Source organism: Phyllobates terribilis, unplaced genomic scaffold, assembly GCF_046119375.1.
Source record: "Phyllobates terribilis strain yellow unplaced genomic scaffold, ASM4611937v1 Scaffold_5__5_contigs__length_657084704, whole genome shotgun sequence".
NCBI lineage: Eukaryota > Metazoa > Chordata > Amphibia > Anura > Dendrobatidae > Phyllobates > Phyllobates terribilis.
In genome coordinates this window covers 74,718,363-74,740,467 of record NW_027362765.1, presented here as the reverse complement: position 1 = coordinate 74,740,467, position 22,105 = coordinate 74,718,363, and the positions used below count along the sequence as shown (strand labels likewise).

At 45.2% G+C, this 22,105-nt stretch overlaps 1 protein-coding gene across 4 annotated transcripts in view; it reads left to right on the top strand.

Moving 5' to 3' along the window:
• The first annotated feature begins 1,447 nt into the window (after positions 1 to 1,447).
• LOC141272059 (uncharacterized) overlaps positions 1,448 to 22,105 on the top strand; it is a 34,069-nt gene continuing 13,411 nt past the window's right edge. For 3 of the 4 annotated variants that reach the window (XM_073682361.1, XM_073682358.1, XM_073682360.1), the window contains exons 1-5: positions 1,456 to 1,536; positions 9,505 to 9,653; positions 9,783 to 9,962; positions 10,045 to 10,168; positions 10,252 to 10,349. In XM_073682361.1, coding sequence (XP_073538462.1) covers positions 9,576 to 9,653; positions 9,783 to 9,962; positions 10,045 to 10,168; positions 10,252 to 10,349 — 480 coding nt within the window. In that variant the 5' untranslated portion in view covers positions 1,456 to 1,536; positions 9,505 to 9,575. Of the gene's footprint in view, positions 1,537 to 9,504; positions 9,654 to 9,782; positions 9,963 to 10,044; positions 10,169 to 10,251; positions 10,350 to 22,105 lie in introns of all 4 variants that reach the window. The other variant, XM_073682359.1, reaches the window with a different exon arrangement.

Genomic DNA, 22,105 nt, shown 5'->3' with positions numbered 1-22,105 from the left:
CGAAGGTTTGGCTTACCGACTCCACAGCTCTGCTCTTCATAATGCCACTTCTCCGCATAACCTATCTCCATAATCCGCCCTTCCACCATCTCATAATCCCCCCTTCTCCGCACAGCCCCTCCTCATAATCCCTTCTCCGCACAGCCCATCTTTATCATCCCCCTTCTCCGCACAGCCCCTCCCCATAATCCCCCTTCTCCGCACAACCCCTCTTCATAATCCCCCCTTCCCCACACAGACCCTCCTCATAATTCCCCCTTGTCCGCACAGCCCATCATCATCTTCCCCCCTTGTCTGCACAGCCCATCATCATCATCCCCCCTTCTCCGCACAGCCCATCATCATCATCCCCCCTTCTCCGCACAGCCCATCATCATCATCCCCCCTTCTCCGCACAGCCCATCATCATAATCCCCCCTTCTCAGCACAGCCCAACATCATCATACCCCCTTCTCTGCACAGCCCATCATCATCATCCCCCTTCTCCACACAGCCCATCATCATCATCCCTCCTTCTCCACCAGCCCATCATCATCATCCCCCCTTCTCCACACAGCCCTTCATCATCATCCCCCCTTCTCCACACAGCCCTTCATCATCATCTCCCCTTCTCCACACAGCCCTTCATCATCATCATCCCCCCTCTCCACAAAGCCCTTCATCATCATCCCCCCTTCTCCACACAGCCCTTCATCATCATCCCCCCTTCTCCACACAGCCCTTCATCATCATCCCCCCTTCTCCACACAGCCCTTTATCATCATCTCCCCTTCTCCACACAGCCCCTCATCATCCCCCCCTTCTCCGCACAGCCCCTCAACATCATCCCCCCTTCTCTGCACAGCCCCTCAACATCATCCCCCCTTCTCTGCACAGCCCCTCAATATCATCCCCCCTTCTCCACACAGCCCATCATCATCCCCCCTTCTCCACACAGCCCATCATCATCCCCCTTCTCAGCACAGCCCAACATCATCCCCCCTTCTCTCAAGCTCCAAAACATGACCCCGTTCCCTGTGCAAACCCCCTAACATGCATCACCCTTTCTCTGTGCAAGACCCCTAACATGCATCACTCCCTTCCCTGTGCAAGCCCCCCAACAAGCAGCCCCGTGCATGCAGCTTCAGAACGACATGCAACCCCAAGTAGTCACATGATGCACTTTTTATGCCCCCAAAATACAATTGTAGACACGATTTCCATCTGCACACAGCTCCAGTATGCCGGACCTCAGTGCCCTCAGGGTCGTATGTACACAGCCTCATCACCGGGAGCCGCAGCACAACGCTACGCTCTGGTATCAAATATGACCTGGACTGAGGAGGCTCCGCTCCTTCGGGTGATGTCATTCCCTCAAAAAATCAACTCCAAGCTAGACACCTCTAACACTACATATATGACTGTTCTGTGCTTACAGGACCTGTGATGATGTCACAGTCATGTGATCAGTGACATGGAGGGGAGGAGCCAGTCTCCATTTTGCAGGTAGTGTAGGACGCGGCTCGGTGTGAGAGAAGCCGTCTGTACTGGTGAGAGGTAATGAGGGAGCAGGGAGTGTGTGATGGGGGAACAGGACTAAACCCTAATGGGCTGAAGGACGGGGTCTCTCTGACCACTAGAATATACAGGTGCATCTCACTAAATTAGAATATCATCAAAAAGTTAATTTATTTCAGTTCTTCAATACAAAAAGTGAAACTCGTATATAGAGTCATTACAAACAGAGTGATCTATTTCAATTGTTTATTTCTGTTAATGTTGATGATTATGTCTTACAGCCAATGAAAACACAAAAGTCATTATCTCAGTAAATTAGAATAATTAACAAAAAACACCTGCAAAGGCTTCATGAGCATTTAGAAATGTCCCTTAGTCTGTTTCAGTAGGCTCCACAATCATGGAGAAGGCTGCTGACTTGACAGACGTCCAGAAGGCAGTCATTGACACTCTCCACAAGGTCCCATAGTTCCAATTTTCATTTGGAAATCAAGGTCCCAGAGTCTGGAGGAAGAGTGGAGAGGCCACAATCCAAGTTGCTTGAGGTCTAGTGTGAAGCTTCCACAATCAGTGATGGTTTGGGGAGCCGTGTCATCTGCTGGTTCAGGTCCACTGTTTTATCAAGACCAAAGTCAGCGCAGCCGTCTACCAGGAAATTTTAGAGCACTTCATGCTCCCCTCTGCCGACAAGCTCTGGAACTGTCATTCTCCAGCAGGACTTGGCACCTGTCCACACTGCCAAAAGTACCAATACCTGGTTTAAAAACTACAGTATCACTGTGCTTGATTGGCAGCAAACTCGCCTGACCTTAACCCCTTAGAGAATCAAGAGGAAGATGAGAGACACCAGACCCAACATTGCAGATTAGCTGATGGCTGCTATCAAAGCAACCTGGACTTCCATAACACCTCAGCAGTGCCACAGGCTGATCACCTCCATGCCACGCCGCATTGATGCAGTAATTGATGCCAAAGGAACCCTGACCAAGTATTGAGTGCATTTACTGAACATACATTTCAGTAGGCCAACATTTTGGATTTTAAAATCATTTTTCAAGCTGTTGTTATAAAGTATTCTAATTTACTGAGATAATGACTTTTGTGTTTTCATTGGCTGTAAGACATAATCATCAACATTAACAGAAATAATCACTATAAATAGATTACTCTGTTTGTAATGACTCTATATAATATGAGTTTCACTTTTTGCATTGAAGAACTGAAATAAATTAACTTTTTTGATGATATTCTAATTTTGTGAGATGCACCTGTACAGCATAGCTGGAAAGTTCCTGAACTCTTTAGAATTTTCCATATTTCTGAATTACTTTGACCTAAAACTACATCAGATTTTCACACAAGTCCTAAATGTATTAACCCCTTTACCCCCGAACCTGTTTTCACCTTCATGACCGGGCCAATTTTTACAACTCTGGAACGCTTCAACGGATCCCACTGATTCTGAGATTGTTTTCTCGTGACATATTGTACTTCATAATAGTAGTAAAATTTGTTCAATATGATTGCGTTTCTTTGGAAATTTGGCAAAAATTTCTGAATTTTCAAACTTTAATTTTTATGCCCTTCAAATCAGAGTTACATCACATAAAATAGTTAACACATTTGCCACATACTTTACATCAGCACAATTCTTCAAATATCATTTTTTTGTTAATAACTTAGAAGGGTTAAAAGTTGATCAGCGATTTCTCATGTTCCCAACAAAGTTTACAAAACCTTTTTTTTTTTTGAAGGATCACATTTGAAGTGACTTTGAGGGACCTTTATTTTCACAAGGATAAAAGGAGAAAATGAACTCCACAATTTGTTGTACAATTTCTCCTGAGTACACCGATACACCATATGTGGGGGAATACTACTGTTTGGGCCCACGTCAGGTCTCAGAAGGGAAGGAGCGCCAATTGAATTTTGGAGTGCAATTTTGGCTGGAATAGATTGTGAATGCCCCTGACGTTCCAAAACAGCAGAAACCCCCTCCATGTCACCCCATTTTAGAAACTACATGTCTTGAGGAATTCATCTAGAGGTGTAGTGAGCATTTTTAATCCTTTTTAAGCATTTTTATGCAATTGACAGAATTGCATAAAATTGGGCTGAGTCAATTGAAAATTACTATTTTTTTTCCACTGAAATGTTACTTTGGCCTCAAGTTTTTAATTTTCAAAAGGGATAATAGGAGAAAATGGACTACAAAATATGTTACACAATTTCTCCTGAGTGCGCCAATACCTCATATAGGAGGGCACATTTTTCTGGAATGGTTTGAGGGTGACATGTCACAATGGCAGACCCCCTAAGGTGCCAGAACAGCAGAGCCCCCCCATAAGTGACCTCATTTTACAAACTACACCTCTCAATGAATTCATCTAGGGGTGCAGTGATTATATTGACACCATTGGTGTGTCACAGAACCTTACAACATTGGGTGATGAAAAAAAAAATTAAATTTTTACCACAAAAATTTTGTTTTAGCCCTAGATTTTACATTGTCACACGGGCAATGGGTAAAAATGTCACCATAATTTGTTATACAATTTCTGCTGATAGTGAGAATACCCCATATGTGGCTGTGCTGTACTGCTTAGCCACACGGAGATGGGAAGGAGCACTGTTTGACTCTTGGAGAACAATTTATCGTAGAATAGTTTGCAGGCTTCATATACAGAGTCACTAAGTGCCAGAAGAGCAGAATCTTCCCTCAAGTGACCCCATTTTGGAAATTACACCCCTCTGGGAATTTATCTACAGGTGTCGTGATGATTTTGACTCCGTGGGTGTTTTCCAGAAGCGAGCAGCAGTGGATGTTACTGAGTGGATATTACAAATCAGGCAGTGTAGTGCCCGTACATTGTACCCAGCTCATGCTTTTGGAGCCATGCGTCCGTAAATTAGGTGGGCTCTCATCAGTACAGAAATGCCAAACGTGGATGCAAACTGCTGTTTAGGCACACTGTGGGGATCAGAAGGGAGGTGGACATTTGGATTTGGGAGTGCAGAATTCACTGGATTTCTATTGGAGGTGAGGAGACATAGTGCTTTCAGAGCCTTTTTACTACCAGTAACCTGGAAGCCCCCTATATTTCCGTTAACAGATGATGGACCTGAGTGTGGACTTGCTTTTTTTGTGGATTGATTTGAAATTTTTGTTGGAAACATTTTACATAACATTTGGTATCACATTTCTCCTGCGCTCTATGCTGAGCACTTATTTTGGAGTTTCCATCTAAATCTCCGAGTGACATGATTCAGATGAAATCCCCAAGGGATCCATTAACTGTAATGAGGCAGCAGAGTGTCCATTAACTGTAATGAGGCAGCAGCTGTGTCCTTCTTTTCAGCCGACCGCGCTTTTATGCACATGTAAAAAGACGGACACCGCCAGATCATAGGCCAGACGACGTCCCAGTGCCTCCATCTGCCTCACTTTAGGGAATCTTCTGCCGGGGGTTCCGTCTAAATCACGTATTTCAGAGATTTACATAGAAACTCCAGTGTAAGCGCTCAGAGTATAGTGCAGGATAAATGTGCGCCGAGCCTTATTGCGATCTCTGGGAGGCAGAATGAACAAATCAACAGCAGGTGAATGTGATGACATGGAATTTTATCTTAATTATCCAAACGTCTATTTTCAGTAGGTTAGGAGACTTTGTTATATTGTCTGAATGTTGACGGTTGAGTTGATGTTTTTTGTATCTTATTGTCTGTCATCTCTGAAGGACAGAGAGGCAGGGTCTTGGAACAATGATGTTTGCTAATATGCTGATTACATATTGTACCAGGTCAGCTAGTTTGTTGACCTGCAGAGCAATGGAGGACAAACTATTCAAATTGATTAAATTCGCAAACAATGAGACATGAGCCCCTGCCACCTTCCCCCCTGACCTGTGAATGATGACCTGAGCCACAGATGTAAATATAAAAAGGGATTTCTATCGTGCTGCAAGTAGAATTAGAGAGAGTCTTCAGAATCAGAGTGAATTGCCAGAGCAACAGCTAGGACAACATGGCTCCATCAAGAGGGACTCAGATTTGGATTCTACAGGATATCATCTTAAGGGACCATGACCCTGGCTGAAGGAATACAGATCTGCTCCATTGACTATTACAGAACCCATGGATACATTAGGGGAAACCAGGTTGAGACCATCCGGTCACCTGGTTCCATGGATATGTTCAGAGAAGCCAGGTTGGGACCCTCGGGTCTCCTGGCCACGTACCTCAATGGACTGTCAGCTTCCTAAGCTTGTCATTACCTCCTCTCTTCGGGTGTCTGCCAAAAGCAGGGTGCCACTGGTGTGGGTAGTTGGTCCTGGAAGCCCCTCAGAGTTGCAGCTGCTTTAATCCTGGTGAGTCAGCGGAAGAGTGAGACTCTGTGATTTGCACCATCTTGGGTATTTGCTGAGTTTGTTCTATATGTTTATTGTCTGGTGGTTTAATAAAGTATTGCCACACTATTTTACCCTCACCCTGTGTTGTCTGAGTAGTATTATGCCCATGGGAGACCCACGTGTCTTCACAATGAAGAATAGGTTTTATTTATTTTTAATGCCGTTACTCGTGCGGTATAAGTGGTTAGCCGACTTTATTCTTCAGGCAGGTGCGAGTACAGCGATACCAGATTTATAATCGGGTTTGTTATGTTTAACTGCTGTCTCACACTAAAAGATGCTTTTTTTTGCAAAACAAAGTTTTTTCATCACCATATTTTGAAAGATATAATTTTTCTACATTTTTGCCGACAGTCATGTGAAGCCTTGTTTCTTGCTGGAAACAAGGCTTCGCATGTTAGTGCGGAGTAAATCACCTCGTCAGAGGCGTGAATGCCGCTTCCTCAGAGGTGGCTTTAATAATGTGTAAAAGGGGGTTGTTTTTATTAAGACAGATGTCCAACGGCTGAACAAACAGTTATACCTGTGATATGTCCCGAGTACTTGCAGGTCCAGCGTTCACTGTTGCGCTGATTTGCATACGCGTGTCATTGGTAGGTGGGGATCGGCACATCACAGACTGAATGAGTCACCAGGGGCATACATAGAAATCATGGGGCCCCATAGAAGTTCTAATTTCCCACCCCCTCCCCACCCCCCAAAAAAATTAATTAATATTCAGCAGGGTCACAGAAGAGCACAACACACAACTTTGCAGCCTTTACAAAGTAATTTTCCTTCTATTGAAGCCCTAGATCCCCCTTTCATTGCACCCATAAAGTTTGATGCTAACAAAAGTGCCCCAGAAATGTTGTATGATACCCCCCACAGTGAATTCTTCCACAGTACTCTCCACATATGTACAGTACAGACCAAAGGTTTGGACACACCTTCTCATTTAAAGATTTTTCTGTATTTTCATGACCAAGAAGGAGAGTGATGGGGTGCTACGCCAGATGACCTGGCCTCCACAGTCACCAGACCTGAACCCAATCGAGATGGTTTGGGGTGAGCTGGACCACAGAGTGAAGGCAAAAGGACCAACAAGTGCTAAGCATCTCTGGGAACTCCTTCAAGATTGTTGGAAGACCATTTCCGGTGACTACCTCTTGAAGCTCATCAAGAGAATGCCAAGAGTGTGCAAAGCAGTCATCAAAGCAAAAGGTGGCTACTTTGAGGAACCTAGAATATAAGACCTATTTTCAGTTGTTTCACACTTTTTTGTTAAGTATATAATTCACATGTGTTAATTCATAGTTTTGATACCTTCAGTGTGAATGTACAATTTTCAAAGTCATGAAAATACAGAAAAATCTTTAAATGAGAAGGTGTGTCCAAACTTTTGGTCTGTACTGTACATAGCATGATGACCCTATTATACCCCACCTCAACTCCCCCGGCAAAGTATGGTGACCCCCAACACAGTATGATCCCTCAATTGTGACCCCCACACAGCCCTCCATGCAGTTTAATGGCCCCCCACACTGCAAAATGGCCTGCACTAGCCCTCCAAACAGTATAATGGCCCCCACAGGGCTGAGGAGTCAGAGCCCATTTTGGTAGAGTCGGAGTCGGTATAAAATGGACCAACTCCGACTCCTAAAATATATAATATATTGGGTACAGTAGTTCAATGCAGTTTGTGGGGAATATTTTTTCATAAGAATTTGGGAAAGTTATGAAATGTCCTATAAATGTCTGTCCTATTCCTGATCTAAGGGTCTAGACTTTTAGCTGAGAAGAATCTGTGCTACAGTAAATTTATCACTTAAACATGAGCCATGTATGAGGGAGTGGGAGTCGGTGTCATGGAAATTGAGGAGTCGGAGGTTTGGCTTATTGACTCCACAGCCCTGCCACATAGCCCTCCACACAGTACGATGGACTCCACACAAATCTTCACACTATAATTGCTTAAATACAGTATAATGGCTCCCATATAGCACTACAAATATTATAATGGCACCCCACATAGCCTTCCATATAGAATAATGGGCCTGACAAAGCCCTCCATACAGTATGATGGTACCCGCATTGCCCTCTATATAGTATGATGGTACCCGCATTGCCTTCCATATTGTATAATGCACTTTCCATAGTCCTCTATATAGTATAATGCACTTTCCATAGTCCTCCATATAATATAATGCACTCCCCATAGTCCTCCATACAGAATAATGCAACCCCCATTTGTCCTCTATATATTATAATGTACTCCCCATAGTCCTCCATATAGTATAATGTACTCCTCATAGTCCTCCATATCGTATACTGCACTTCCCATAGTCCTCCATAGAGTATACTGCACTTCCCATAGTCCTCCATAGAGTATACTGCACTTCCCATAGTCCTCCATAGAGTATACTGCACTTCCCATAGTCCTCCATATAGTATACTGCACTTCCCATAGTCCTCCATATAGTATACTGCACTTCCCATAGTCCTCCATATAGTATACTGCACTTCCCATAGTCCTCCATATAGTATAAGGCAGCCCCATAGTCCTCCATAGAGTATAATGCACCCCATATTCCTCCATACAGTATACTGCATTCCCCATAGTCCTCCATATAGTATAATGCACACCATAGTCATCCATATAGTATAATGCATTATACTATATGTCTCCACAGAAAAATGTATGTCATATATAAAAATAAGTATAGATATAGAAATGAAATAAAAAGAAACTATTTATTAGAGAGAACAAGCACTAGGCAGCAGCAATAGATAACCTTCTGGTGAGATTGACAAAATGAACCCTGTGGGGTGATTACAAAAGTGAACACTATTATTGAGTTATAAGCAAAAATAAATCAAATATTTAATGACCAGAGATCTTATGTTATTAGAAAGTGAGAATAAGGGCTCTTTCACACGTCAGTATCTTCGGTACGAGTGGTGACAGTTTCCACACGTACCGGAAAACACGGGCCCTGTGACGTGCAGGGGAGGGGAGGAATATTTAAATTAAGCATATAGGCAGCCATTTCTTGGTGTCCCCCGGACGCCAAGCCTAGAAAAGCAAATAAAAAGAGATTTCTCTGCAATCAGACCTATAATATGGGCCATACAGGTAAGTATAGATTTATATTTCTATAACCTGTATGCCCATAGTAGAGGTCTGAAAAGTCCAAAGGGGTGACAGATTCCCTTTAAACTTAGTACATGCAGCTATGGATGAGTACATGCAACATACAGGATCCTAAATCACGTGTGATACTGTTTGGACGCCCAATAATCAGGAAGTTCTCTCATATCCCACAGATAAGTGATAACTTTCAAACCTGAGAATACCCCTTTTAATGGTCTGGATCAGTCTGTGTAAGAAGGCCATTATTGTGCTATTTGAGTGTCGGTATTGACTGTAGTTCCCATGTCACGGCGGAGGCTAAGTGATGGCCCAACCATAATAGTGACTGTAATTGGATTGTGTGTTATACCGGGGGCAGGACGTGGCCATGACTGGATGTAGTGATCATGTTAAGCCGGTAACAGCTCCAAAGATTTCTTACATGGGATCTTTATGATGTTACATCGTCATCTTCTCCCCATTCAGGTCTCTACAATATCGGATCCTCTCAGTGGAGATCTTCTATATAAGAGAATTTTCCTGATTGACCATCAAGGATGGATAGGGACAGGGACAAGATGGCGAAGAGGATATTACACCTCACCCTAGAGATCCTCTTCCGGCTTACTGGAGAGGTGAGAGATTCTGATGACATCACATTACATCATTCTTATCTATGGGAATATCAGATGGACAGAACTGGAGAGGTGAGGACTCTGGAAATGTCTGTAGTGAGATTTATTAATGTCTCTCTCCATAACCAGGATTATACAGTAGTGAAGAAGACCTCTAGTGAGCGCTGTCAGGACCCTGTGTCTGAAGGATGGGGAAGACCCCCAAGCCCAATCTCGGGGCCTCCACCTCGCCCCCTAATACAAGAGGACATCTATGACCAGAAGATCCTAGAACTCACCTACAAGATGATTGAGCTTCTGACTGGAGAGGTGACACTGCTGGGAATGCTGGGACATTATACAGTAACGCTATGAAGGTATTGGGGGATGACGGTATCATTGTATGTGTCAGGTTCCTATAAGGTGTCAGGATGTCACGGTCTATTTCTCCATGGAGGAGTGGGAGTATTTAGAAGGACACAAAGATCTGTACAAGGACATCATGATGGAGGTTCCCCAGCCCCTCACATCACCAGGTAATAGACAGAACTAATTACACACAGCCTATTATTATCTGTATATAAAGAATGAATTCAGTCGCTGTATGTGTTTCCTACAGATCCATCCAGTAAGAGGACAACTCCAGAGAGATGTCCCTGTCCTCTTCTTCCACAGGATTGTAAACAAGAAGATCTCAATGTTCCTCAGGATCATCAGGTAGATGGAGAGAAGGTGTCATGAAAAATCCTCTATAATGTGTGGAAGCTGTGAAGGTCCTGTTTTATCCACCAGTTTTAATACACTGAATGGCCAATTTATTGAAGACATCTGCTCTTTCCCAACTGGAGGTTCAGCGTGTAGAAATTAGGCAGCAGCCCTTTCCCATCTGTAACTTATTAGACACATGACCCCCAATGTGCAATATGAAATGATCAGTTTTCAGAATGTGAAGATTAAGCAATCTGAATGACTTTGCACAAGGTCATCACTGCTAGATTATGGGGTTTTTACACGCAATGATGTCAAGAGTATACTGAGAATGTTATTAGAAAAGAAAAACTTCCAGTGTTATTAGATCTTATGGATATAAGCAACTCATTAACAAAGTACATCCAGAATTGTTCTTAGAACATGTGGTGCACAGTCATACAAATTGCAGATCAATGTTAATGGGCCGGATCGGAGGCATTCGTTAGCACAATTGGGCTACAGCAGCAGATGACCAGTTCCAGTGCCATTACTTTCCAGCAAAACAGTAATAAAAAAACTTCACTGTACAAAAGAAAGTAACAATTATTTCACAGAGCAGTGGAAAACATCATCTGCTTGGATGAGATTTCTGTTGCACTGTACTGGTGTGAGAGTCAGTATATCATGCAAACAGCATGAACCTATGTTCTCTTTTTGTCAGGTGTCAACATTTCTGGCTGGTGGAGGTGGATTAATGGTGTGGAATATATTGTCTGAGCACATCATGAGTACTTTGATACCTGTGCATGGATGTTTGGATACTAGGTTTTACCTTAGTATGTGTCTGACCAAATTCATCCCTTCATGTCAGCTATTGTGTCTACAGTATAAATACAATGATCCAGGTCACAAGGGTCATGTAGTCATGGATTTCTTCCAGTATAGGGGCCTTGTAACATGGCGCCGGGCAGTAGCCACAAGCAAGGTCCTTGTCTCTGATGCCTCAGCAGGTTACATGAAGGTAGGGGTCCTGGCTGAGTGTGTGGACTTGCGCTATAGGAGCGCTACGCCCTTGCAGGCCGCTTGTTACCGATGACTTTGGTTGGCCAGGACCAGATGGTTGACAGTTCAGTGAGGAAGACCACCAGTCAAAAATACATTCTCAACCCGCGGTTCCGCGGTTTCTTTCCCCTCCAGGGAACTACAGTGTATGGCCAGTACTTAACTTCTCTGCCACTGATACCTTGGCCTGTTTCAGACTCCGACTCCATCTTTCTTCACCGACCATCCTCTCTCTTGTGGGAACATGGAGACTACTCCCTTCCTCGCGCCTCTTCCGGATAAGATACTGCCTCTAAGGCCCCCGGAGTTCCAGACATGTGAACATGAACCAAGGCTCTGGCCATAACTTGGACGATGACAGATCCTTGATTGGAGGGCATCCTTCTATGCTCCACTGATGGAATGGTTGGTGTACCCCCAATCTAACTGGTCAAATGTTTCTTTCCCTGGCCCTCTAGTTCTCACATACATACAAAAGTGAGAATGCCCTCGCCACTACACTGGCCGCATCCCATCTACGGGGATCATCCATCTTGAGGAAGTTTACTCGCGTACCTGATGTGAGGTCGTGCAACCTCTGATGCAAGTGATTAGTCTCCACAATTTTCTTCTGCACGTCAATATGGTGGCCAGTCCCGAATTCATAGATAAATCCATGTTCGCGCTGCAGATCATAGCTATGAACTTTCCCTTGGAAGTTTAACTCTCCGTAGCTTTTGGCCAAGGTGCCCACCAATATATTTCTGGCTCGGGTACAGGCCCGCCTCCTTTACACCGTCAACCAGCCCAGGCCTCTCAGGTCGCTGACGAGCTACTAGACCCTTGTTCTCCCTTCCTCAGTTTTTGGGAAGCCCGGAGGCATAGGCCACATCCTTCCTTCAGGTCTTACTGTTGGAGCCACCTTGTCCCTGTCTGGACCCCTGTAGCAAGCTCCTACTTCTCCCGCAAGAGAGCTAGCTGGCATTGGGTCCTCGGGATCACCTTTTGCCCCCTGGGGTGACCAGCCTTACTCTTTGCTCCCGTTTGACTGTATTTGCTTCCACTTCCAACCGACAAATGGCGCTGTCTATCTCGCCTCTCGTCGTATTATGTCAGGACTCCACCTTTTGCTGAGTGGAGCTTCTCTTCATCTCTCCCATCTTATTTCTCTATCTCCTCGTCACGTTTTCTTGAGTCACACTTTACTGGGCAGGGCTTTTTCTTCCACTTAGTTTTTTTTAATCAAGTAAATTTTTTATTCATTTTATAACAGGTACATCTATTCAAACAACATTCTCAACCAAGGAGTTTAACCCCAACCCCCTCCACTGAACCCCCCACCCACCTAGAGTATGTTATTCAGAATACCATATCGTAGATATATGTCCATACAAAACAGAATAAATCAGGCCGATCAAGACCACCCAAGTCGAAGGGCACAGAGCCATTTGGCATTTAACGCAATGTGTAGTGATTCCATAGCAACTGGTACACATCTAACAAGACCCTATCGAGGCTGATAACTGGTTGTATCCAAGCTAGGAACCCCATTGTCTATCAAAATATTTACTTCTATCCCTTTACAATTTTTACTAAACAATAAGTTGATGGAGATCATATACAGTAGATAGCGGGCACACAACTTTATGAATGGTTCCTTCACAATGCAGAGCATTTTCCACACACAGTTCCAATTCCTTCCTCTTTAGTCTCTTGTCCTGCAGTGGCTACAAAAAGTTTTGCTTTTTTTTTTTTTAAAGTGTGATCAATTCTGTCTGGTTGTTGTGATGCCATTTTCCTGGTGATGAATTGAAAGTGCATGAAGTTGTCATCATGCAAGACCTTAATTTTACCAAAATGCTTTTGAATGCAGGTATGGTCATTTAATTAAAGGAAACTGACTGCCAAAAGTTTTGCATATACTATTTATTGATCACAACATAGAGAGTAATTCATAGTTTACTTTGCCATAACTTAGTATTTTGTAGCATAACCTCTTGCTTTAATTACTGCACCACACCGATGGGGCATTGAAGCCACTCGGGTATTCAAGACATCTTGAGGGATCTTGCTCCATTCCATTGGCAAATCTGAAAACAATTCATCTTTATTGTTATGGGTATGGGCCCCAACTTGTCACCCTAACTCATCCCAAAGGTGGTCTATAGGGTGTAAATCAGGTGATTGGCTTGGCCATTGAAGCAGGAAAACATTTTTCTTTGCTAACCAATTTTTTAATAAATTGGATGTGTGCTTAGGATCATTGTCTTGCTGGAATTCCCATCCACTGCCTACTTTGGTTTTACCATGTGGCAGCATTACATTCTCCAGTATACTTTTTTACATGATAGCATTCATATTTCCATCAATTCCATGCAGAGGGCCAATGATAGATGTAGAAAGCAGGCCCAAACAATGACATTGCCACCACTATGTTTCACTGTATGTGTTTCTCTGTTCTTTGGTCACTTCTCCCCTTTCTTCCACTAGGATCTCACTATCTCCTTTCATGGTCTCCTCTCAAGTTAGCCTAACAAATAAAGTAGTGCTAAGTATGCAAACATGAAGTATATGAAATTTGAATAGCAATACTGCTCAGGAAAATAGAAATAATTGAGAAATCTTAATGCATAAATTTACCAATTCATGTGTACCTGGTAGCAACGATAAGGCGTTTCTCGATACCAGAAACCTACCAATGTGTTTCCTTTCTTGGAGACTAACGTCTGCATGTTTATGGAATGGTAAGAACCTACTGTAATTACAACCACATGTCTCTTAGAGGCGGAGTGCTCAGTCAGAAGGCCTATGCATATAAACAAAAAAACTGACTGGCACATCTAAAACAGAAAACTGGTGTGTACAGGTGCTTACTAAGTGTACCCATCTCCATGTAAAACTAACAAATAAAGTAGAACTATGTAGCGCTAAGTATGCAAACATGAAATGCAGTTGTGCTCAAAAGTTTTCCTTTCTTGGCCTTGTTTCAGAGAATATGAATGATAACAAAAAAATTTTTTCTACACTCATGGTTATTGGTTGGGTGAAGCCATTTAATGTCAAACTACAGAGTTTTCTCTTTTTAAATCTTAATGACAACCAAAAACATCCAAATGACCCTGATCAAAAGTTCAAATACCCTGGTGATTTTGGCCTGATAACATGCACAGAATTTGACACAAATGGGTTTGAATGGCTATTAAAGGTAACATCCTCACATGTGACCTGTTTGCTTATAATCAGTGTGTGTACATAAAAGCTGAGTGAGTTTCTGGGATCCAGACAGACTCTTGCATCTTTCATCCAGCTACTGAAGTTTCTGGATTGTGAGTCATGGGGACAGCAAAAGAATTTTCAACAGATCTACGGGAAAAAGTAGTTCAACTGTATAACATAGGAAAGGGATACAAAAAAATATCCAAGGAATTGATAATGCCAGTCAGCAGCATTCAAACTATGATTAACAAATGGAAAATCAGACCAACAAATATTTCGGCGATAACTGTCAGGAAAATTGTTCGAGAAGTGAAGAAAAACCCACAATTAACATCAGCTGAAATTCAGGACTCTCTAAAAAATTAGCGGTGTGGCTGTTTCAAGATGCACAATAAGGAGGCACTTGAAGAAAAATGGGCTGCATGGTCGAGTCGCCAGAAGAAGGCCATTACTGTGCAAATGCTACAAAGTATCTCACCTACAGTACGCCAAACAGCACAGAGACAAGCCTCAAAACTTCTGGAATAAGGTAATTTGGAGTGATGAGACCAAAATGTAACTTTTTGGCCACAACCATAAACGTTACATTTGGAGAGAGGTCAACAAGGCCTATGATGAAAGGAATACCATTCCTACAGTAAAGCACGGAGGTGGATCGCTGATGTTTTGGGGATGTGTGCGCTACAAAGGCACAGGAAACTTGGTAAAAGTTGAAGGAAAGATGAATGCAGCACGTTATCTGCAAATACTGGAAGCAAATTTGCACTCATCAGCCCGGAAGCTGCGCATGGGGCGTACTTGGATGTTCCAACATGACAACGATCCAAAACACAAGCCCAAGTCGACCTGTCATTGACTACAGCAGAACAAAGTGAAGGTTCTAGAGTGGCCATCTCAGCCTCCTGACCTCAATATCATTGAGCCACTCTGGGGAGATCTCAAGCACACAGTTCATGCTAGACTGCCCAAGAATTTACAGGAACTGGAGGCTTTTTGCCAAGAAGAATGGCCTGCTTTACCATCTGAGAAATTAAAGAACCTCATCCAAAACTACAAAAGACTTCAAGCTGTCATCGATGTTAGAGGGTTGCAATACACGGTATTAAGAACTTTTGATCAGGGTCATTTGGATGTTTTTGGTTGTCATTAAGATTTAAAAAGAGAAAACACAGTAGTTTGACAATAAATGGCTTCACCCAACCAATAATCATGAGTGGAGAAAAAGCTTTTTTGCTTTCATTCATATTCTCCAAGAAAGGAAATATTATGCCAGAGTATGTAAACTTTTGAGCACAGCTGTATATGACATTTGAATAGCAATACTGCTCAGGTACACATGAATTGGCCAAATTATGCGCTAAGATTTCTCAATTATTTCTATTTTCCTGAGCAGTATTGCTATTCAAATTTCATATACTTCATGTTTGCATACTTAGCGCTCAGGGCTGTGGAGTCAGAGCCGTGGAGTCAGAGTCGGTGTCCATTTTGGTGGAGTCAGAGTCAGTATAAAATGGACTGACTCCGACTCCTAAAATATATAATAAATTGGGTACAGTAGTTCAATGCAGTTTGTGGGGAATATTTTTTTTCATAAGAATTTGGGAAAGTTATGAAATGTCCTATAAATGTCTGTCCTATTCCTGATCTAAGGGTCTAGACTTTTAGCTGAGATGAAGTGCTACAGTAAATTTATCACTTAAACATGAGCCATATATAAGGGAGTCGGAGTCGTGGAGTGGGTGTCATGGAATTTGAGGAGCCTGAGTCTCTACAGCCCTGTTAGAGCTAGAATGCTACTTTATTTGTTAGTTTTACATTGAGATGGCTACTCTTAGTAAGCACCTGTACACACCAGTTTTCTTTTTAGGATGTGCTGGTCAGATTTTTTTTTTTTCTCTCAAGTTAGGGACACCCATGTCATGTGGCATAGATCGGACCTTAGGTCTGCTTTCTATACACACTGGGTCCTATGTGACGCTCTGACAAGAAACTGTCTCTGTCCCTTAACCTTAGCCCCTCCCACTCTGGGTTAGTCCCAATCTTCACTCTAACTCTCCCTAATATCGGGCAACACACTATACCAACAGCATATCACAATTCACGTTACACAATCTAACATTACACTTGTTCTTCAAGGGGGATTGTGGGCAGTATGTCCATCTCCTAACAGTCGCACGGACCAACGTGTTGCACTGTGACCCTAAACACCAGTGAAACGGGTTCCTTAGAGTGTGTGTTGTTCAGTTCTGCAGATGTTTTCCTATATGTCCGCATATGCTCAGATGAGACAGACACCCCAGATATAATCTATAGACAAGAGACGATTCTGTTAGTTATGAAAATAAACTGAATTTTACTGATTAACTTAATGTAATATATACAGTATATAGAAAGAATAGCATGTACATAACTTGTCAATCACATCATCTGTTTCCAACACAGGCACATACTGAATGGTTTCACGTGATGGGGCATAACTTATACAGTATCCAACAGGAACATTCATTAGTTTCCATCTTTCCTGATGGCTCTTTCTTTTCCTTCTTCCTGCTGCCTCCCAGTGTATGATCTGTCCCCTGACTTGGCTATCTAGACTTATTTCTATAAACTCCAAGTCTGTGTTATACATAGCCTTTCTCCTTACTTTCTTAGTTTGCACATAAACCCTTGGATACCTTTCTGGACCCTGTCTCAGTACCACTAGAGATGCTCTTTCCTCATCAGATCTCTGACCCGGTCCCAGGTCTTACCAGCTGTTCTCCATTTTCTCAGCCATGTGTCAGTATTAGGATTTAGAAGCTCAATATCCTGTTCCAGCTTTCTCCTTACTTCTCAGTCTTTCACTTCTTCTCACTTCAACTTTCAATCTACAACTGAGCTCTAACAGCAACCAGGGGTCTATTTATAGAGTAAACTTCTCCCCTTCTACTAAATTTTTTTGCATACCTAATATCATTCCTCAAGTGCCAACAATGAGCAATAGATGGAGCCCCAACCCCACTCTACAGAGCCCCACTGCAACTACAGTCTATTTAGTCTATGACTGACCCTCTGTAACTCTCTCCTGCCCTGCTGCATGGCTGACCCTCTGTAACTCTCTCCTGCCCTGCTGCAGGGCTGACCCTCTGTAACTCTCCCCCTGCCCAGCTGCAGGGCTGATCCTCTGTAACTCTCCCCTGCCCAGCTGCAGAGCTGACCTTCTGTAACTCTCCCCTGTCCAGCTGCAGGGCTGATCTTCTGTAACTCTCCCCTGCCCAGCTGCAGGGCTGACCATCTGTAACTCTCTCCTGCCCAGCTGCAGGGCTGACCCTCTGTAACTCTCCCCTGCCCAGCTGCAGGACTGACTCTGTAACTCTCCACTGCCCAGCTGCAGGGCTGACCCTCTGTAACTCTCCCCTGCCCAGCTGCAGGGCTGACCCTCTGTAACTCTCCTGTGCCCAGCTTCAAGGCTGACCCTCTGTAACTCTCTCCTGCCCAGCTGCAGGGCTGACCCTCTGTAACTCTCCCCTGCCCAGCTGCAGGGCTGACCCTCTGGAACTCTCCCCTGCCCAGCTGCAGGGCTGACCCTTTGTAACTCTCCCCTGCCCAGCTGCAGGGCTGACCCTTTGTAACTCTCCCCTGCCCAGCTGCAGGGATGACCCTCTGTAACTCTCCCCTGCCCAGCTGCAGGGCTGACCCTCTGTAACTCTCCCCTGCCCAGCTGCAGGGCTGACCATCTGTAACTCTCCCCTGCCCAACAGCAGGGCTGACCCTCTGTAATGCTCCTATGCTCATCTGCAGGGTTGACCCTCTGTAACTCTCCCCTGTCCAGCTGCAGGCCTGACCCTTTGTAACTCTCCCATGCCCAGCTTCAAGGCTGACTCTCTGTAACTCTCCCCTGCCCAGCTGCAGGGCTGACCCTCTGTAACTCTCCCCTGTCCAGCTGCAGGGCTGACCCTCTGTAACTCTCCTGTGCCCAGCTTCAAGGCTGACCCTCTGTAACTCTCTCCTGCCCAGCTGCAGGGCTGACCCTCTGTAACTCTCCCCTGCCCAGCTGCAGGGCTGACCCTCTGGAACTCTCCCCTGCCCAGCTGCAGGGCTGACCCTTTGTAACTCTCCCCTGCCCAGCTGCAGGGCTGACCCTTTGTAACTCTCCCCTGCCCAGCTGCAGGGATGACCCTCTGTAACTCTCCCCTGCCCAGCTGCAGGGCTGACCCTCTGTAACTCTCCCCTGCCCAGCTGCAGGGCTGACCCTCTGTAACTCTCCCCTGCCCAGCTGCAGGGCTGACCATCTGTAACTCTCCCCTGCCCAACAGCAGGGCTGACCCTCTGTAATGCTCCTATGCTCATCTGCAGGGTTGACCCTCTGTAACTCTCCCCTGTCCAGCTGCAGGCCTGACCCTTTGTAACTCTCCCATGCCCAGCTTCAAGGCTGACTCTCTGTAACTCTCCCCTGCCCAGCTGCAGGGCTGACCCTCTGTAACTCTCCCCTGTCCAGCTGCAGGGCTGACCCTCTGTAACTCTCCTGTGCCCAGCTTCAAGGCTGACCCTCTGTAACTCTCTCCTGCCCAGCTGCAGGGCTGACCCTCTGTAACTCTCCCCTGCCCAGCTGCAGGGCTGACCCTCTGGAACTCTCCCCTGCCCAGCTGCAGGGCTGACCCTTTGTAACTCTCCCCTGCCCAGCTGCAGGGCTGACCCTTTGTAACTCTCCCCTGCCCAGCTGCAGGGATGACCCTCTGTAACTCTCCCCTGCCCAGCTGCAGGGCTGACCCTCTGTAACTCTCCCCTGCCCAGCTGCAGGGCTGACCCTCTGTAACTCTCCCCTGCCCAGCTGCAGGGCTAACCATCTGTAACTCTCCCCTGCCCAACAGCAGGGCTGACCCTCTGTAATGCTCCTATGCTCATCTGCAGGGTTGACCCTCTGTAACTCTCCCCTGTCCAGCTGCAGGCCTGACCCTTTGTAACTCTCCCATGCCCAGCTTCAAGGCTGACTCTCTGTAACTCTCCCCTGCCCAGCTGCAGGGCTGACCCTCTGTAACTCTCCCCTGTCCAGCTGCAGGGCTGACCCTCTGTAACTCTCCTGTGCCCAGCTTCAAGGCTGACCCTCTGTAACTCTCTCCTGCCCAGCTGCAGGGCTGACCCTCTGTAACTCTCCCCTGCCCAGCTGCAGGGCTGACCCTCTGGAACTCTCCCCTGCCCAGCTGCAGGGCTGACCCTTTGTAACTCTCCCCTGCCCAGCTGCAGGGCTGACCCTTTGTAACTCTCCCCTGCCCAGCTGCAGGGATGACCCTCTGTAACTCTCCCCTGCCCAGCTGCAGGGCTGACCCTCTGTAACTCTCCCCTGCCCAGCTGCAGGGCTGACCCTCTGTAACTCTCCCCTGCCCAGCTGCAGGGCTGACCATCTGTAACTCTCCCCTGCCCAACAGCAGGGCTGACCCTCTGTAATGCTCCTATGCTCATCTGCAGGGTTGACCCTCTGTAACTCTCCCCTGTCCAGCTGCAGGCCTGACCCTTTGTAACTCTCCCATGCCCAGCTTCAAGGCTGACTCTCTGTAACTCTCCCCTGCCCAGCTGCAGGGCTGACCCTCTGTAACTCTCCCCTGTCCAGCTGCAGGGCTGACCCTCTGTAACTCTCCCCTGCCCAACTGCAGGGCTGACCCTCTGTAACTCTCCCCTGCCCAGCTGCAGGGCTGACCCTCTGTAACTCTCCCCTGCCCAGCTGCAGGGCTGACCCTCTGTAACTCTCCCCTGCCCAGCTGCAGGGCTGACCCTCTGTATCTCTCCCCTGCCCAGCTAAAGGGCTGACCCTCTGTAACTCTCCCCTGCCCAGCTGCAGGGCTGACCCTCTGTAACCCTTCCCTGCCCAGCTGCAAGGCTGACCCTCTGTAACTCTCCCCTGCCCAGCGCCTGACATTGCTACCTCTTGTAGCAGGGTATTCCATAGTCTGACTGCTCTAACTGTGAAGAACCCTTTCTTACTTATCTGCGGGAATCACCTTTTTCCCACCTGTGATGAGTTCCCCCTGTCCCATGCATACTATATGGCTGAAGCCAATCGTCAATTAAGTGATCAAAAAAACCTATATATCTTTAAGTTTAGATCCCACACACTCCCATAAGGAACAATTGCAATCAATATTAAGACAAGGAATTGAGAGAGGTATTATCACACAATTTTGAAAACAAACTAATGGTAGAATATCCTAAAATCATACTGGTATTTTATTCCCAAAATCCATAAATGTATAGACAATCCACCTATACGTCCTGTAATAGAGGGACAGTAGTTACTTCTACCCCGATACTTGGACTGGATGTTACTCATATTTGTTGAGAAAACTCCCTTTGTATATACAGTACACAGGAAAATTTTTTACAAATACTGGACCAGCTTGATTAGCAAGAAGGATTCCAGCTGGCAATGATCGACAATGAGAGCCTGTACACCCACTGTCAAGCCAGGTGTGGGGAAGACTTAGTGCAACACAGAGGGAATAGAGAAAGGGAGGCCAGACACTAGGGAAAGGGGGAAGTGGAGACATTCTAGTCTGGTCTAGTGTCACCCTGTCTCAACTATCATCCATATATTGCCTCCTCAGAAATCGCCGAACACGTGCCTCGCCCTACTCTCCCTGGCGTATGGCTACAGCTAGGGATGGAAGGAGATGAGCACTAGTCAACCTCCAGTAAATTCTATAGACAACAAGGGTGGACAAAACAGGGGAAATGGCTTAGCTTTAGATGAACTCCAAATAAGCACACAGCCTCAAGCTCCAGAGAGGACAAAGTACTGCTCCTGCTAAGCTTCGCAAGTAGAAATTGATATAGCCAGCGACTCCCTCTCAGACACATCAGGTATATATACACCCTGGCCAGAGAGCAAATTAGCAAGAGAGAGGTAGACGGTTGGTCCTAAACACAGCCTCTTATCTAACTCTTATTTAAAAAGCTGTCTGCAATGCCAAACATAGAGATCTCCTGCAACCCACTGCAGGGCGACTGTCTATCACCACTGACATACCCGTGACACCCACATCCCGCAGGGTATCGGTATATAAGCTGTAAGACATCAGTTGGAGAATATTAACATCGAGAGTTAACTATTGATGTTTATATGTAAATCCTTATGCTTTGTTTTGGGACATAATTCCTTTCAATTTGCGCACCACTGACATACCCAGGCAGCTGGTACCGCCATGGGTACACCAGTGGCCCCAACATTTGCAAATATATTTTTGTGGCATTTTGAAGCTTGACCATATGATTTTAGAATAAAAAAGCACAAAATAATGTGCCAGTGGTGAGTGCAACTAATTTTTCTTCTACTTTTGGAATTTTTGACGATTGTATTGCTGCACGGTTCAGCATCACCACATCTGGCATTCTCTTTTAACCAGCACTGCATACTCCAGTGTTTTATACTTGCAGCATTGCTGCCTGGTCTGCAGATTTTTTTGAATTGGGTGTAAAGCTGATCATAGACACTAGATGTTGTCTGGATCGTCTCTGGTTATGGAGACTGCTGGTTAGAATTAGGAGCTGACAGT